Source organism: Castor canadensis, chromosome X (assembly GCF_047511655.1).
Source record: "Castor canadensis chromosome X, mCasCan1.hap1v2, whole genome shotgun sequence".
Taxonomy (NCBI): domain Eukaryota; kingdom Metazoa; phylum Chordata; class Mammalia; order Rodentia; family Castoridae; genus Castor; species Castor canadensis.
Window position 1 is genome coordinate 68,949,424 of NC_133405.1, and position 19,348 is coordinate 68,968,771.

Genomic DNA, 19,348 nt, shown 5'->3' on the forward strand with positions numbered 1-19,348 from the left:
AATTTTCCATCTTACTGAAGTTTCCAGTCATAAAAGAATGTAGGCTTTGTCTGTAGTTCATAACTGAGCATATGACCATGTGCTTTATTTTATAATTGCTAATGTTTACAATGTGCTATTCATATCTTTCAAATGATGTTGCAAGCTCTATAGTAGCAGAGAACCAACAAATTCTGTATCTTCCATGGCATCCAGCAAACTGGGGAAGTGTATCAAGTGAGTGGTGACTGATGAAACATGTAGCTTGACATTTTTCCTGGTATGGTGGTAATTAAGGTAAGTACTAGTAAAATAGGGATTGAGGTTGGGTGAAGAGAGCTTATAATTTCTTGCCTCAGTCAACACAGTCAACCAGTCACATATATGAGCATATTGAAAAAATTCCAAAGATTTTAATAAAACTCTCTATATGCCTGTCAATTGAACACCAACTGTATTTCTTCATGTTATCATTTGGTTTGGGCAATGTGGGACAATTTTGCTGAAAGCGAATCTCAAATTAGAAGACCAGGCATCACCTGTTTAAATGACTGTTATAAAATTACTATAATCATAAAGATACTGGATGTTCACAGCTATTCAAAAGAGGGGGTACAGAGGCCTGGCCATAGATCCAGCTGATATGTGCCGGCAAGAGGCAGCCCAACTGCAAGCAGCCATCTGTCCTCCCCCCTCCCCACTCTTGGGTTCTGAGCTGAGGCCAGAGACTGTCCAGAGCTGATCTCGGGCTCCCATTGGTCGCTGTCTTTCGTGACGTCACGATCATGATGAGAATTGATGATCGGACACGTTGATTTCATTGTCTGAGGCGGCAGTGGAAACCCAGGAAAATTCTCGCGGAATCCGCCTGCCCCAACACTGGCCTGATCTGGGATCCTCTGATCCCTTCCGTGACCGCACCACGCCGGAGGTAAGCGCCCAACCTGGGTGTGTGTGAAGGGCAAAGGAGGGTGTGAAAGGCACTAGGATAATGCTGTGCCCAGTGGGGTACCCGTAGCTTCTGTGGCCTGAAGAGGCGGCCAACAAATTGGTATTGCTTCTGTAGGTCCCACTGCCGCTACCCTGCTAGCACAGGCTGGCAGCAGCGTGAGGTTAGAAATGATCTGACGGTAGGGATACAGTGAGCGTTGTCAGAAAGCATAGGACCTTGATCCTAGAGAAGGTGATGTTTGGGACGCACTTTCGGCTGGGTAGCATGAGGAAGTGGCGGCTCTGCTTCGGAAGAAAGGACGGGGTTGAATTCTACCACATCTATATTTCACTGGACAGTAGATTTCTCACAGACCTACTCACAAGCACCGAGGACGCTGCGCCTGCGCATCAGAACATCGGTGGGTGTGTGGGGGGGTCATGGCTAGGACACTTGGCATGGAGCTTGCGCAGGCGCTTTTTTCCTTTCCCTGGAGGGGGTGGGGCTGAGCTCTGTTTGGGCTGAATATGGGAAAGGTTAAGGAGTTGGCCTTGAGATGTTTCAAATGCCAGCTGATGTGGAGGGATCTGCCGTTTATTTTTTAATTTGGCCAACTGAGTATACGCATCCCCAAAATGGGCCTGATAAATTTGAGAAGGCAAATTAGTAATCTTCAGATTTTTAGGTTAGAAATAACGGAAAAAGACTTGAAGAATTTGTGGAATGGAAAGTTATCAGATGAGAAATCATTTGGAGGGAGAAAAAAATCACTAATTATTCAAATGAATCCAACTTTTCTCTTCAAGAAGCTCTGATTTGAGGTGACATTCAGGTATTTTGAACATAAAACTTTTTGGAGAGACAGTGAGGTCAATTCATTGTAAGAATAAAAGAAAGAAAATTGCATTCTTTTCTTCTTCTCGGTTCAGTCCCTTAACTCTTTAATCCCTGTTCCAGTTTTGGTCCTGTCCTTTTTTCTTCTTCCTCTGTGTTTATATTAAAATTACCTAAGTCAATTCCTATTTTAAGGGACCTTGTCCAGCACCCCTTCTTTCGGAGGAGCTATGTTTCTCAGCGCTTGTGAAGAACAACCTCCCTATTGGTCCTTGAAGGAAATATTGTAGTTCCCTCCACAGTCCTGTCAAGGATTCTTATTTCACAGATGATTCTAGGTTTTCTCCATTTCTTGTAGTTAAGGAATTATAAAATCATTGTGAATCTTCCTTTGAAAGACTTCTCACACTATTTTCACTTACTTTGCAATTTAAGCTTTCTTTGCTAAACTTTAGTCACTAAAGGAACTTCCTAGCCAGTGTTCAGCTATGCCCCAAATCCTTAATTTATCCCACCAAACTGATCTGTGAGCATTTCTTCAATGTCATTTTCTGTAACCAAAATATGTGTTGTTCCCTATTTTATATCGTTCCAAGTCAAATTCCTAGATTTTGAAGAATTTCATAATACTTTATAGCCTCATTGAGTCACAGGAGCCTTATCTTACTTTATTCTTCAGTGCACAACTCTCTTTAATGTTGCTTGAACAATCTACTTCCGTAGCTTTGCTTCTTACACCACCATGATATCCTTAATTTAAATCTTGCCCACTTTGGAAGCTCTGTTCTAGTTATACCTCTCCATAAGTGCCTTCCAAGTCTAACTCAACTGTTACATAGATCACCTTTCTGAGAATTCCCACATCAGTTCTTATATTTGTTACTTCATACAAGCTATTGTCTATTTTCTTCTTAGTGTATGTGTGTGTTTGTGTGTGTGTGTGTGTGTTTGTGTGTGTGTGTAAAAGAGTGGACTCCTTAACTGGATCTTATACCCTTCCTTAAGGAATAAAACCATGCCATCTACTTTATCATCTACCCACACAAACTGGCTGACTAATCAAAATAGCTTTAGGCATCTAAGATTGTTTTTTCCTTGAAAACAATTCCTTGGAGAGGGAAGTAATATTATTATAGAGAGAGCTGTACACATGTGAAAATTTACTCATCATTAGCCAGGCAAGGTATCCTTCAGTAACTGAATAAACCTGCATGTAAGTCTGGAAAAAAGCATTATAGACGTCCCTATGTAGTAAGTTACTTACATCATGTTACCATAAATAAGACTAAGGGACAATTATCTTTGTAATTTTCTCAGTGAAGGCTACTAAATTTACCATTGTTCTATACTACCCTCTGATGATGTTGCATCATATATCTTCTCTTGAAATCTATTAATTACTCAATTTTATTTCATTATATCTTCAATTCCTGTTTTGTATTGACTATCCCTGATAGTTTTCATTTGCCCATCTCTTGAAACACAGCTGATTATCATGATTGTTGCCATAATTGCTATTATATAATATAAAGGTTGTCACTTCAATATCCTTTGGCCTTCAAACTGCATCATTCCATAGAGCTCAAGTTTTACTTGATTGATAGTGAAATCGTGATATAGAGACATCACATTTAAATCTCACAACATGCCTATGAGATTACAGATTTCTCTTCAGCTCCTGCTTCACTTTGAGGTATCATCTCAATGTTATATCAAGGTTTAAAATTTCAGAATATGGATAAAAAGTAGTTCAGAGGGGTATTATAACCTGTAAATTTAAAAATAATTGTCATAGATCACCATAGGTGAACTATGAATGTTGTTTACTGTGAGGGGTGAGGGAAAATTCTTTCGCTTTGACCTTTTCTCTTATTATATAAATTATGTGAGTCCCCTCAAAGTTGTTTCAGCTTGTAGCCAGCTTGTTTAGTAAATAAGATTTTCCTAGACATTTACATGTAGACCAATAGACAAAATAGTTCAACTAGGCAGTTATAGGTAGAATGTGATACTTAGGAATATGCTGTTCTTTTTAGAGAGCTTAAAATAAAAGATCAAAAATGAGAGTGTGGTGTTTGTGTTTCAAGGTTTATTTTACAATTCCAAAGTGAATAAGAGCATTGATGACATTGGATTTTTTTCAATTAAGTTGTAGAAGTCCACGGAGTGAACTTGTTCAAAGTACACGATATGCACCTATAGAATTATCACAATGAAAACTCCTTTGTACTATTAATGTATGCTAATAAAATTTTTTAAAAAAATTATCAGGTCAAACTGGAATGAACTTTCTAATGATAAATCAGTCTTCTCATTTTATGTGGGAGGAATCAAATGCCCAGAGATTGAAGAACCTTGCCTTGTATTTCCAACTTTACATGAATGTATTATTATGTTTAAACTTCACTACATGCCTATAAGATACTTTTTAGTATTATTTCCCATTTTACAAATAAGAAACCAGATGCTCAAAGTAGTTGACTTGTCCAGACCACACAGCTACTAAATGTCACAGTCAGAAAACTAATGTAGGTCTGTTTGACTCATTATCACCAGGCTATGGCTAAGAAAGATAAGGTAATAAATTTTTAGCAGAGATCTCTGGAGTCCTCTCTCAGTATGTGTGTATTTGTATATTTACTATGAACCATACCACTTCTACAAAGTCTAATTTTAAAAGATGATGTGAAATTTTGTAGGTTTCAAAACCATTCATTTTATTTTTTAAATTGTATTGTACAGACAGTATTCTATTTTTATACAGTGTAATCTCTAAAAATAGTTTTCTATTTTTACACAGGGTAAAAAATTGAATTGTCGATATTGATTTTATAGTGGAGTCAACTAAAACTGAAATTGGTGCTGTCATATACTTGCATTGAGTATACTATATTCAGGCATACTGATTTGGAAGCAAAAGGAGATAATTCTAGAGAAATAAATTCTGTATAAGAAAGCATCTGGAATGGCTAGGGTTAAGGATGTGACTTAGAAGTGAGTATGTCTTTCTTATTATTGCTTATGTCTATTCTCTAACAAAATTGGAGAAAAGAGCAGAACAGTTTCTGCCTGGAAGCGAGGGGGAGGAAGGGGGCTGGGGGCAGGGGGGAGAAATGGCCCAAACAATGTATGCACATATGAGTAATTGAATAAAGAAAAAAAAGAAGAAGTGGAGCACTTGCCTAATAAGAAGAGACCCTAAGTCTGATCCCCAACAAAACACACACACACACACACACACACACACACACACACATACACACACACACAGTTGGAGCGTTTAGCATATTAAGAACCTGTCACTGACACCCTGAAAACTTTTCAGTCTCCAAAAATTTCAGTATGATAAATTGACACCTGTCTGTACAAGTAGTCATCCTGTGCTGTGCCAGCTAGTAGAAAAACTGCCTGGATTAAATCACAGGTCTAGGCATACTGAAACTGGATACATGAGATTGTACCATGTCAGTCAGCCAAACTACAGTTCACAGCTACCATCTGTAAAAACATACAACAGTAGCTGTCCTGCCTCCTTGGTGTCCTATTGTTTTAGGAGTAGATTCATGTCCAATTGAGTTAATTTTCATTAAACCTGTTGTCAGAATGGAAAAAGAAAATCAAGAAAACATCTCCTTAGCCTTTCTTTCCTTGCAATTAGAAAGGATGCTCTCTGATAATAATGCAATCAAACTAAAACTTAATAAAACAAAGGTTTCTGGGAAATCTTCAAATATTTGGAAACTAAACAAAGTACTTGTAAGTAATCAATGGTTCAAAGAAGAAATCACAAAGGAAATAAGAAAGTACTTTGTAATCAGTGAAAATGAAATCACAACATACTAAAGTATGTGAATGCAATTAAATCAGTGCTTAGAAAACAATTTAGATCACTAGAAACACAGTAGATAAATAGGAAGCTTGAAAAATTATTGCATGAGCATTACCTTAACAAACTACAATTAGAAGAGCAAATAAGCCCAAACATAGAGGAAGAAATAAGAGCAGAAATAAATGAAATAGAATACAAAAAAAGCAATAAAAAAAAAAAACACAGTGAAACCAAAAGCTTTATGTTTAGAAAAAGACTATCTAGCCAAAAAGAGAGATGACAATTTCCAGCATGAAGAATGAGGGAGAAGGTATCACAACAAATTGTATACATCCTAAAACATGTAATTACAAACTATTAACATTATAACTGTAAATGCAACAAGTTAAAGGGAATGGAACAATTTATTGAATGATTTACTTCCCAAGATATCTTAGCTGTGGTAATATAAAAATAACTGGGAAAACTTTAAATATATTCACACCAAGTTATTCAGGGTACCTAACAGTACATAATTACCCATAAGACATGCATTGTCATGGTCAAAAATGTAAATGCTAAGAGAAAATGCCTGGAAATATATTATTACTAATAGTTTTTATTTTCTTCTTTTTTTCTCTAAGCTATAATTTATTAAAATTTTAGTCACATTTTCATTTGTCAAAAGCTTCTGAGAAAGAAAAGTGATTATGTGGGATTTTTAAAATTTTGTTTTGTTTTATTTTTTTTTACATTCTCAGCCAGTAATGTCAGCCCCAAAGTAAAAGTTAAATAAATATACGTTTAATTTGACTTGGAATAAAAGTCCTTAGAGTTTAATATGATGTAAATGTTTAAATACAACACTGGACTTCTAATTTTGAACATGATGAAGTAAAAGCAATTACAGCTTTCTCTCTTGCTGATTACAAACTCTCTAGACGTGATTGTAAAATTAACGGTCCAAAGAGTCTGAAAAGTGAAAAAAAGCAGGCAGATTGGGAGAGGAATCAGAATTTAGAAAAGCGACCATATGGCCTTCCTCTTGAGGCTTTGACCCAAGGCTGTATTACAGTCATGGAACTCTGGAGTGCTACATTGTTGGCTAAAACTGATAGCAGTATGCTGTTCTAACAGCATGCTGAGTCCCTTTCTGTTTCTGTCTCTCTCTTCCACTTTTGTCTCAAAGATGAGTCTAGTTGCGGAGCTGTGTTTCACAGGCAGTGGAACAACCAAATAAACTCTTTAAGAGAAACCCCGTATTTCTTAATAGAACACCATATAAAGTGGCCCCTGCATGCTAGACAATACTCAAGGAATCTCAGAGAGTTGGAGAAGGGTTCAAATACTGGATGTAAACTCATAAAATACTCAAATGCATCCTTTTCTTTCTTATGAATTGAACAGACGCAAAACAGCATAACAAAGGTGTTGAAAGTAGAACTGTCATTGAAACAGCTACCCAAGTGGCACTAGTTTGGGGACAGACCCATAGCTACATAGCAAAGGATTTGTAAACTAAACTGACCTGCCCACAGAAAGCAAAACAAATTGCATTGTGAAGCTGACAGAATTGGTTGCCTGCTAACAGTATCCATCACAATTCTACTTTATCCAGATTCTAACAAATGATATTCAAGAAAATCCAAAATGAAATGTAAACTTACTCAAGAAGATGTACCAGCACCAATATGAATGCTATGTTCAAATAATAAGAAAAGATTTTAAAGTAGCTGTTTCAACAATGTTCTTTTTCATGAAAATAATCCTCCTCCAGAAAAGGGTAAAGAGTTAGAAGTTCTCAGTGGAGTAATAGAAACTAGAATATATCACCAAATGGAAATGATAGAGCTGAGAAATTCAACATCTGAAAATTTTTAAGTTTCCATGGGCTTAATAGCATAATGGTGATGACAACAATAAGAAATAGTGAAATTTAAGATAAATCAATATAAATAATTCATCTTAATAGAAAACATACAGGAAAATGTGAAGAGATCCTCAGGACCTGTGGGAAAATAAAAAAATCTAATATTCACGTCACCAATGTACCAGAAGGACAGGAGAAAAATAGTGTTTAAAAAAAAACAGAGAGGGTAAAGGGACCCACATGATTATAATTGCAATTGTAAAATATTACATATGTAGAAAGAAAAAAATTAAGTATAAATTATATAAGTATATAGCACACATACATATATATGTATATAGATTCAAATAACTTAAAAGAATTTGGAAAAGGGAGAATAAAAGAACAAAAAATCCTAAGATCAAATGGAGAGAATGACTAATAAAATGGTACATATAAGCCCAACTATATCAATGATTGAATGTACGCTATCAATATACTAATTTAAAATGTTGTCATTGTATTTTAAACTCTACACTTTTGAAAAATGAACCCATTGTATATATAAAGACATGTTAAAAATAAAAGGATAAGAAACGATATAATATGACAAAGTAATCAAAGCAAAACTAGAGTGAATTGATTAGCATCTGGCAGACTTGAATGCAGAACAAGGAATAGTACCAGGAAAAAAGAGGATTATTACATAATGACTGCAGAAAAGAGTCAATTCACCAAAAGTTATAACGATTCTAAATGCATATGTGCCTAATAATAGATTTCCAAAATTCATAAAGCAAAAACTGATAGATATAAATGTAGAAATAGGCAGACACATAAATATACTTGATGACCTCACCATTCTTCTTTCAATAATTGATAAAGTAGTCAGAAAATAATTAAGAATGTAGAAGACGCAAACAACACTATGGGCCAACACAACCTAATTGACATTTTAAGAGCTGTCCACCCAACAACAGCATACCTTTCTACTGTACCTCGAATATTCATCAAGAGAAACCACATTCTGAGCCATAAAAAAAAGTTTTAAAAAACTTAAATAATTAAGATCATGAAAGGTATATTCTCTAATCACAACCAAACTAAAGTGGAAATCAGTAGCAGAAAATATTTGGAAAAATCGCTATATATTTTAATTAAATAATAAACAAGGGAAATAGAAAATAATTTGAACTGAAGGACAATTAAATACCTCCAATAAAATTTGTAGAATGCAGCCAAAGCAGTACTTAAACATAAGTTTATAACATTAATTGCTTTTATTTGAAAATGAAAAAGGGTCTCAGATTAACAGTGTAAATTTCTATTTTAGGAAACTGTAAAGAGTAAGTGAAATCCAAACAAACCAGAATGAAGTGAGCACTAAACCTAATAGCAGAACTCAATGAAAATAAAGACAGAAAAAAATAGACAAAATCTGTAGAAAATACTAAGTACTCAACCAAGAGGCTTCTGGAATCAATCCTTGGTTTTGCAAAGTTGCAGAATATAATACATAATATGCAATATAACAAAATCAGTTGTATGTAAATAAAATGGCAATGAACAATCCCCAATTTTTAAAATGCTATTTACAATAGTATCCTCCCTCCCAAACAGGAAATATGTTGATTTAAATTTAATAGGACATGTGGTGGCTCTGTATGCTAAAAACTATATATCAAACAAGATCTAAATCATTACACACATTTATGAATTGGGAGAGTTAATATTAAGATTATAATACTTCCTAGACTGATTTATAGGTTCAATACAATCTCAATCACAATCCCAGTAAGAATTTTTTAAATATTGACAAACTGATTCCAGAATTCATATGGGAATATAAAGGATATAGAATAACTACATTTAAGCATACTTCATTTAAAAAGCATAACATTTAAAAAAAGATATATGGACTTCATCAACATTGAAAAGTTCCAGTCTACAAAATATATTCTAATAAAATTTTTAAAATGAGCCACAAATAGAGAAAAAGCCTTTCAAATAATATTTCTAGGAATCTCTCTGTATAGCCATCCTTATCTCAAACTAGCGAAAATGCTCGTCTTTCTTATTATTACTTATGTCTTCTTTTCAACAAAATTGGAGAAGAGGGCAGAACAAGTTCTGCCTGGAAGCGAGGGGGTAGAGGGGAGAGGGAGGGAGTCGGGGGTATGGGGGAGAAATGGCCCATACAATGTATGCACATATGAATAAATGAATATAAAAAATCAAATAATATTTCTGATAAAGGATTTATATCTAGAATATATCATAAACCCTCAAAACTCAATAATGAGTAAACAAACAAAATATTAAAAATTGGGAAATATTTGAACAAGACACCTGCAGGGAAAGATAGATATATAGATGGCAAATAAGTATATGAAAAGATGCTGAACATCATTAGTCACTAGAAAAATATAAGTTAAAACTACAATAATAATAATATACAATTATATACCTATTAGAATGGCGACATTTAAAAAAAATCTGACAATAACAAATGCACATGGGGAGGTAAAGGAACTGAACCTTTCAATGAATATTAGTAAGTAGGTTAATTTTTGCAGTCAATTTTGAAAACAGTTTAACAACTACTTATAAAGCTAAATTCAAGGGCTGAAGGTGTGGCTCAAGTGGTAGAACATTTGCCTAGCAAGTGCAAGGCTCTGAATCCCGGTACCACCAAAAGAAAAAAGAAAGTTAAACGCAAGAGAAATGAGCACCTATTTGTATACCTAACACTCTGTGCAAGTGTTCTTTTTATGCAATTGTTCTTATCAGGTTTGCCCATAATTTCTAAGAGTTTGAAAGAGCAGAAGTGTCTTTCAATGGATGAATGGATTAAGGGAAGTACATTCACACAATGGCATACTACCCTGAAAGGAAAAGGAACAAGCTATTGATAACATACACAACACAAATGAATTTCAGATGCGCTATGGCTACATACTCTGATTCCATTTAAATGGTCTTTAAAAGTTGAAATTATAGGAACAGATCAGTGGTTCCCAAGAGCTGGGATTAGCTGGAGAAGTTGGTTATATAGAGGCAGCATAAGGGATTTTTTTTTTTGAAGTAGTAGAACTATTCTATGTCTGGATTGTGATAGTGGGTTCATGACTATGCACATTTTTCTAATAGACCTGTACCCCCAAAAGACAGAATTTTACTATATGTAAATTTAAACATGAAAATTAATACTGGTTATGAAAGACAGTAATGCTGGGTGCTGGTGGCTCATGCTTGTAATCCTACCTGCTTGGGAGGCTGTTATCGAGAGGATCACAGTTCAAGACCAATCTAGTCAAAAACATTCTCAAGACTGCATCTCAACCAATACCTGGGTGCTGTGGTGGTGAGCACCTGTCATCCCAAACTACATGGAGGCTGAGATATGGAGGATCTTGGTTCCAGGCCAATTTGATGTCATCTCAACAGAAATATCTGGGTCTGTGGACATGTGCCTGTTATCTCAGCTACAGCAAGAAGCATAAAATAGGAGGATTGTGGTCCAGTCCCATCTGGGCAAAATATGAAACCTTATCTCCAAAATAACAAGAGTAAAAAGAACTGAAGTGTGGTTCAAACACTAGAGTACCTGGGTGAAGCTCTGAGTTCAAACCCCAGTACTACCAAAAAAAACCAGTGGTTCATATAGATATGTTGTCCAAAATAAAGATATATTAAGTGTTGTATTAAGATCAGTTCCACACTTTGTAAACAAAAAATCAATGGCTTATCTCCAAATTGAATTTTTATATTGAAAGGAATGTGTTATATTTTAATTAGTGATATTTTATGGACTCACCCCCTTTTTAAAGTCAAGTCAATGAAAGAATATGAATATATTTGAGGGCTCCTTACACATGATTTAACTAGATATGACATTATTAAAGCAGTGAGCTGGGTGTAAATATGGCATCAATTATTTTAAAGTATTGTTGTATCAGAATTTATCTGAAATAGACTTAGGTATCTGGAACCTCTAAGGAGACAGTCATTCCTACAAGCTGTATGCTTTAAATACTTCCACAGCAACAAATTTACTTATTCATTATTCTGTTTTCTTGAATAAAATATACTAAGCATAATTTATCTTCTCCCAATGTCTCAGAGTTCTCATTAAAACAATAAATTTTAAACCTGAGAGAGACTTGAGAAATTCCACACCTGAAATTGATCATCTCAAAATGATCATCTGAAAGGCGTGCTTATACTAAATATAAAAATATGTTATAACTGTTATATGCTTTACAATTTTAGATAAAGGAGCTCTCACCTTATCTTGTAAGAAATAGTCTTATTTTGCAGCTCAGACTGATAGGCAAGATAAGTCACATCACCCAGCATTTTACAGACTAGGAAATGGATGTTCAAGGAAATTCAGTATTTATCACATAATCAGCAGTGGAGTCAGTGTAGACCACAGGTTATCCTATTCCTATTGGCTGGCATGTACTAAGTGGATAGATGCGTAGAATATTAGACTAGGAAATCTTGAAGTAAGGCTAAATGACATGTTACTCCAGTATTTAGTGTCCTAATTCAGCTACCTTTCCCACTCCAGCCTTGTGAACCCTATTACCATGAAATCAAGGATGTGTCATTTTATCTTCCACATAAATTAGAACCCAACCCACAAATGAATATTCTTAAAACTCTCTGATTTTTTTACAAATGGGTAAGAATTTTGTCTGTGAGGTCATTTAATACCATAAACCAAGATAACTAAGGTGGATAGAGATAATGACATGTTATCTTGTTCAAATGAGGTTATCTAGTTGCTGTGGTAAAGAACGAATTTCATACAATTTGAAATAAAAATAGCTCTCTTGAACAAAGTGGCCTTTCTGCTATTAAATTTAAGTGAAAAACTAAAAAAAGTCTCCGCATTGCCTATTGTCAGAATTACACAGTAATTTTAGTACTCAGTGTGTTTGTTATCAATGGGTAAGGGTAACAATTGCAGTCAGCCAATAGGAAAATATTACTGTATTATTAGGGCAGGCATTGTCGTGTTTGGGAAATACCCATATCTTGCAGTCTAGGATTTTTCAGTATGACATTTCTGCAGCGGATGATCAGAATCACTGCCCCAATTAGGCCTTCATAATTTGAAGTTTATCACCATCCTCTGTACCCATTCCAAATTATCTTACTTCTAAATTCACACCAGATGAGGTATTTCTTGTATTTGACCTCCATCTTCTGGATCTCCTGATTGTGACTGAACCATTTAGTAAAAAGAACCTCAAATTTCTCTGAAAGCTGGCAGTCATTATAGCAAAAATTTCTTTGATGAATACTATGCCTTCTCGCTGGCCCAAACATTCTTGAATATTTGAACAGGTTGCAGATAAGATGTTTATACTTTCACATTCCACCTTCAGAACCCCCCTTTAGATAGTGGAGGTCTTTGCTTCTAAGTGTTTAAGGGAGAAACTGTACACTCATCTTTCCTGTGCCCTCTCTCACATCTGATTTTCTCAGATCTCTTAATATTAGTTAGGGAGGTGCTCATGTGAGCAAGCAAGAAAGTCAGGCACACAAATTGCAGTTTATGACTATAACACTCTTTAATTTCCTTATTAGATGGCTTTATTATTTAAAGTACTCAGAGGAAGGGAACTTTTTTTTTATTTCCATTTCAACATGCTTGGTGGTTTCAATACACTGCCAAAATTTCTCTTTGGTCTGGCATATGATTTTTTTTTAATGTTTTCCTAATTTTAAAGAGAAACTTTCCTTAGGAAAGGCTTTCTGTCTGTCAACTTTCAGGAATAACAATTTCAGTATGATAACTTTTAACAAGAATCCAAAATTTCCTTAATCAAGTCACAAGGATATTTTAGAAAAACACACTCCTATAATTCATCTTTTAAAATATAGTATGGCTTGCCTTTTATTTGTGAAATGTACAGTGTTCTTTATCCTTGATGTTAAGCACCTTATCTATTGGCAGGAAAATTGAATTGCTTTTTATTAACTTATCTTGTCTAATTATTATGGTATCAATTTAATTAGAAGGCACATAGTTTTTACATGGTTTATTTTTAGTAAAATGTACTGAATTTGAATTTGGATTAACATACTGTAGTTATTAAAATACTTAATTTGGTAATACTGCTTAAAGCAAACAAATTTTCACAGTCACTAAACCATTCTGTTTGGTTTTAAGCTTTAAAGAAAGGTTTTGTTTTAATGTATAAAAGTTACCCTTCTGTCCCAGAAAGAGAAAAAATAAAAGCATCCTTTTGCTCCAGAGCACAGCTTCTGATTATAACACTATGCCAGATGCTTTGCTTGACAAAGAACAGTGAGTGTCCCTGTTGATAACTGAACACCTATGGCTACCACCATCTCTGGCTTTACTAGCTATAAATATTTATTTCAGTGAAAGACCCTTTTCCTCCATGCACTGAGACGAACCAGATAAGAACTTTCCTTATTTTTTTGTTTTTGTTTTCATTTTTTTGTCTTTAAAGTTGGTACTTCTCTGAGCAAATTCAGTATGTGTACTACATACATTTTTTCAGTGAGGAGATATCTCCCTTTAGCACACAAATTACTGCCCGTTATTGGGGATTAATTCATGTAAGGAAATCTTGCAGCTCAGAAGTACCGAAATTGTATTGAAAAACGAAAGTGTACAAATTCTACACATACCAAATTTTTATTCCAATATTCAGAGTATCTTCTTTTATTTTTAGATGAATCTACGGTCTGTATTTACTGTAGAACAACAAAGGATTTTACAGCGTTATTATGAAAATGGAATGACAAATCAAAGTAAAAATTGCTTTCAGCTCATATTACAGTGTGCACAGGAGACTAAGCTGGACTTCAGTGTAGTCAGGGTAAGTATTGAGGTCTAACACTTGAATTTATAACTTTTTATTACAAGTGATATTTGCTTAATGTAAGAAAAACTATTCAGGGCATGAAGTCCTAACTTTATACACAGCTTCATTTCCCTGGCATAAAAATACTATTTTTAATAAATGAGATAACCATTTGGTATATATTTGTTCCTATACATACCTTGAAACACTAAAATGTGAACATTTTTTTTTCCTGTCTCTTGGACTAATAAATACCATTAAGATTAGTTCTTGAGCTTATGCTTTCTTTAAGACCCCAATTAATAATCTAGATATTACCTCCACAAATGCTAATAAAACAGGTATTTCCTGGGGGAACTCTATGTAACTAGATTTTTTGTTGTTGCTTTAGAATTTTTCCTGAACCATTTGCTATTTTAGATTTTTTTTTTGTCTTTTCAGGAAAACCTAATCTGTAGTTTGTTTTATGAATATTTTTTCCCTCCAAGTAAAATGTATGCATTTTAATGGTTAGCAAGTAAGGGACAAGAAATCCCAAGGGAGGAAATTATCACAACCGCAGTTATTCAGTTGTAAAAACAAAAAAATCGAAGCTGCTACATATTTGTGATAGGCAATGAGAAAGTGATAGAGAGGAGGTAAGAGAAAAATCTAACAGAACTTGTCATGGATTTAGGTCCTTCTGTATTTGTTTAAACATGCTACAAATCCTTTTGGTATGCACCTTTAGTGATTCAAAGATTAGCGACATTCACATCCTTGGCATTTATTAGGCAGATTTGGGAAAGAGAAAAGACGTCTTTTTGAGTTTATTTTGCTGTTTTATGTACCTTCAAAGAACCTAGAGATAAAATTCTTTGATAAGCAGAATTCTTTGGGAAATATTTCTTAAAGATTAAATAATATATTCACCTTCAAATGGGAAAGTTTGCCACCAATTCTGGAGGAAAATATCCAGGATCTCTGTCTCTTATTTGCTGAGACGTAAGAGGCGCTCAAGTTGGTTTTGCTGAAAAGCACTGATTCCTTACATGAGTGCACAAATTAATTAAAAACAGGAAAAACAACATCTCTGTCTCCATTTTGTATCTGTCTTTGCTCTAAGACATTTTCTTTACAGTCACTTTACAATCACCTTGCATTCCAAAAAGAACAAAACTGATATCTTTATGACAATGAACTGGAGCTGCCACCCTCCCAGTGACCCAACATATTCATATTTATGTAAGAACTAGAAGTGTCTCTTATTGATAATTTTAAGTGCACTACTTGAAATTACATTTACTAAACTTCAGAGAAAAATGTTTAATTGCCTTAGAAAAGTAATATAGAATATTTCAAATTGATGAGATTGAATTTTATAAATGTAAACTTTTTTCTACTGTTATTTTCCTATTCCCCCTTTTCTCTTATCATTGCCTTCAAGTGAAAAGCCTTCCCAAACAGCTGCATTGTAGACTATCTTTCATATTTCCAATTTGCTATTTTAGTTATTTATAATTCTTTCCCTCATAACTTATTTGATTGTGCTTGAATACTAAGATTTTTGATAAGTAGGTATTTATACTCCAAATAATATGAAAATCTAAAACAAACAATGTGAATGACAGGTATACATTTTTAGAATGTAGGATTGCAAGTATATTGTTGTACAATAAATTATAAAGAATTGTATAGAACAGATTTACTCTCTCCAAACCAGGAAAGTATAAATTATTCAGAAATTCAGCCTTCCTAATCTAAATCCCAGTGCAACTTTGATTGCTTTTGCATTCAGAGGAAAAGGGAGTTGTTGGAGGATTTACCTCTCCACAGGCCCTCCTCCATATTTTGCATAAGATTATGTGTTCTACTTGAAAGAGACCTTTCTTTTTTATTTTAATATAGTACTGTGTTTTTACTCAGAAGAACTCAAGTCCCACTGCATTAAGCATTTTATCCCAATATAAAGACAATTTAAAAACTTAAAACATCTAAGCAAAACATAAATATAATAAGATAAAGGAATAAGAAAAGAAAGAATGAGGTATAGAAAAAGGAAAAAAAGATTTAGACAGTGAGTTTCTAAAAGAGAGCTAAGAGAGAATTTTATACAGACCAAGTATTAGTGACTCAAGAATCATTCCTTTCTTTTTTTTTTTTTCTATGTAGTATGGCTTTCCTACTTCCTCACTCCAAATTCTCATATCTATCTTGTTTGACATGTTTTAACTCCTCACTAATGAGGCATTTAACGTGGAAAATATTTACATCTGATAAACTTTGGTAAATTTGGGGTCTTAAAACTAAAAAACTTCTGGTAAAGTTAATTAAATTATTGGGTACCTTCAAGCAATGAATTTCCTTTATATTCAGCACTTGAAGTGGGACTATTTCTTAAATTTATACTTTTGTACTTTTCTTGACTAGAGAACAGAGCAAATAATTGAGTTTTTTGACTCAGGGCTTTCATTACAGAAACCAGTCGTGTTACTGTGCTATAAAATGATAATGCTTACAACTTGATAAGGTATATGAAGCTATTTTACCCTTTATTAAAGAAACTCAGACTGCTATTTAGTGATTTCTTACATTGATTTTATGTCTTTCCTTTTTAATGGCAATTAATGGCAATGTTTATTGAATATTTTTAGTGTGAGTGCTGTCAGGGTGTTAACCATCAGGGACCTCTGCAATGCCCCTCCTATTTTGTTGTTTCAAATTTGTTTTAGAATAGCATACCAGCATTCACCAAATTATAAAATCAGAGAAAGTGGGTATTAAGGTCAGGAGTTGTCTTATTAGTGAGGCACATTAAATCTTGTAACATCTGTGCTAGCTGTGTTCTGGACAAGAGGTTGCTAGATTGCTAGATAGCTGAATTTCAAGTGTACATATTATTCTATTGCATTATACTTTTCAATGAATACATAATGTAAATATCTAGTAAATAATATAGACAGCTATACATAATATACATCAATATGTTTAAACTATAAAACTATACAAATAAATCATAAATTTGCAATGAGCTTAGATCACTCTTAAAATTCCTAAGTTAAGGTAGGTAATATGTGATGAGAACATACTATGTTGTGGATTTATTTTTTGAAATGTGGCCTAGACCTTTCCTCTAGATTTAATAGTTCTTGAATTCAAATTTACCAATTCACTATGCTTTCCCATTAATATTTTTATATAATGCTTATATACTTTTGTAAAAATTATGTGCAAACATATTTCCCATGTTCTTTTTACTTGAAAAGCTAAACCTGGAAACTTATTTTGAAAATTAATAAATTTCACCTTTTGGAAAGTTATAGTTATCTAAAGACATTCATTTAAAATATTTCTCTTCAGTAAATACATTAGAACCTTTTAGTTTTTCTCCTTTATCTCCTGTGACATTTATATTTACATATCCTTTGGCTTGTAGCTCTCAATCCTGCTGTTTCATGAAAGAAATCAGAATGAGTTTAAAATTCTTCTACATCACATGAAACAAAAGGGAGCATCACAGTTTCTGGAATATTTCCTTTGTGGGACAAGTGATTATTACAGTAAAACAACAATAAAGATGACTAGTTCAGGAGTTACTAGCCACTACCTGCAAGATACTGGAAGAGGAATGTGTTTTAAAGTTAACTAGGATTGACTTTGACTCTGTTCTGTAACTTGTAGGCAGGATATCCTTCCCCAAGGTACTTATTATTTATGAACCTCAGTTTCTTTATGTATAAAATTAGAAAAATAGCACTTATCAAAGATGTTAATAAATATGTAAAGAATACACAAGGAGAGATTCAACTCATGTTAGCTTTTATTTACATTAGTACACCAACATTAATGTTATATGTAATTATACATTGCATAAATTAACATTGAAAATTAAATAATGTTAAATTAAAATTAAATGTGGTTTTCAAAAACACATCAAGAAAATTTACACAGACATATCTTGCACAACATTTATACTAGATTAGTTCATTTAAATTTTTATTCATTTATTTTGCTTAATCTTAATAGATTAATGTTTTCTGGATGTTTGTCATACAATATGCATTTTCGAATAATTATAAGCTTTAGTAATCATATTATGGAATGCAATATTTCTTATTGCATACTTAAAGAAGAACCATGATTCAGTGCAATAATTTTAAGATAATTATAAATATTACTTACATAAAAGTATGTATTTTATAATCAAATCCTAAATGTCAACCACTGGTATTATTCTTATTAATAACTTTTTTCTGTTTAGAGGAGTAATACATATTCATTGTATAAAATTTGGTAAGCAGACAAGAATATGAAGAAGAAAATAACTACCATAAATTAATGACAAACCAAAAATATCACATAGAGTTGTAAAGCATTACTATTTTTAGTAGAATATTGCTCCTATAAATAAGTTTAAACAAGCAAACATGCCAATATTAATATAGGTAAAGGTAATAGTGAGCATTCTATCAATTTAGTATAATAACCATTCAGACCAATCAAAACTGCATTTATCTTTTATAAACTCCTGGATTATTAAAGACTACAAAAAACTGCAAATTCTTGGTGGGGCTGTGGGAAAACCAGAACTCTTTTTTTTAAAAGTACTTGGACAATATCAGACTTTGGCAATTTCCCTTCTCGTATTGCATTCTAATTAATCAACATCACAAAGATGCTTGTAAAATGAGGTGTATTACAATATAGTTAGTATTTATGAATATCTCTAAAAATTAATGTTTATGATATATATACACAAAAGAAATCATTAAGCCTGAAGATTATAAATGTATATTTATCTAATAATATGATGAGCATTTTCTAATGACATTAAAGACCCTACCTTTAGGATCCTTTCAACTTTTTAATATTATAAATAAACACAGTGAACATCATTACACATAAACTTTGTCTATATCAATGACCACATTTTAGGCTAATATCCTAGAAATTTACTTACTAGGTCAAAGGATATAAGAATTTGTGGAATTCTTGGCACATATTAATTACATGGGCTTTGTGGTAGAGAGGAGCAATAATACTCTGTGTTCTCAATGTTCCTAAGTCCTTAATCATTTTTGCTCTTATACTTTAGTTAATTTTCCATACTGTACCTT

General features: G+C 33.3%; 1 protein-coding gene across 2 annotated transcripts in view; it reads left to right on the forward strand.

Moving 5' to 3' along the window:
- The first annotated feature begins 764 nt into the window (after positions 1-764).
- The window catches only part of Hdx (highly divergent homeobox), a 146,945-nt gene continuing 128,361 nt past the window's right edge, over positions 765-19,348 (forward strand). For both annotated transcript variants that reach the window (XM_074062793.1, XM_074062792.1), the window contains exons 1-2: positions 765-910; positions 14,121-14,267. In XM_074062793.1, coding sequence (XP_073918894.1) covers positions 14,121-14,267 — 147 coding nt within the window. In that variant the 5' untranslated portion in view covers positions 765-910. The remainder of the gene's footprint in view (positions 911-14,120; positions 14,268-19,348) is intronic.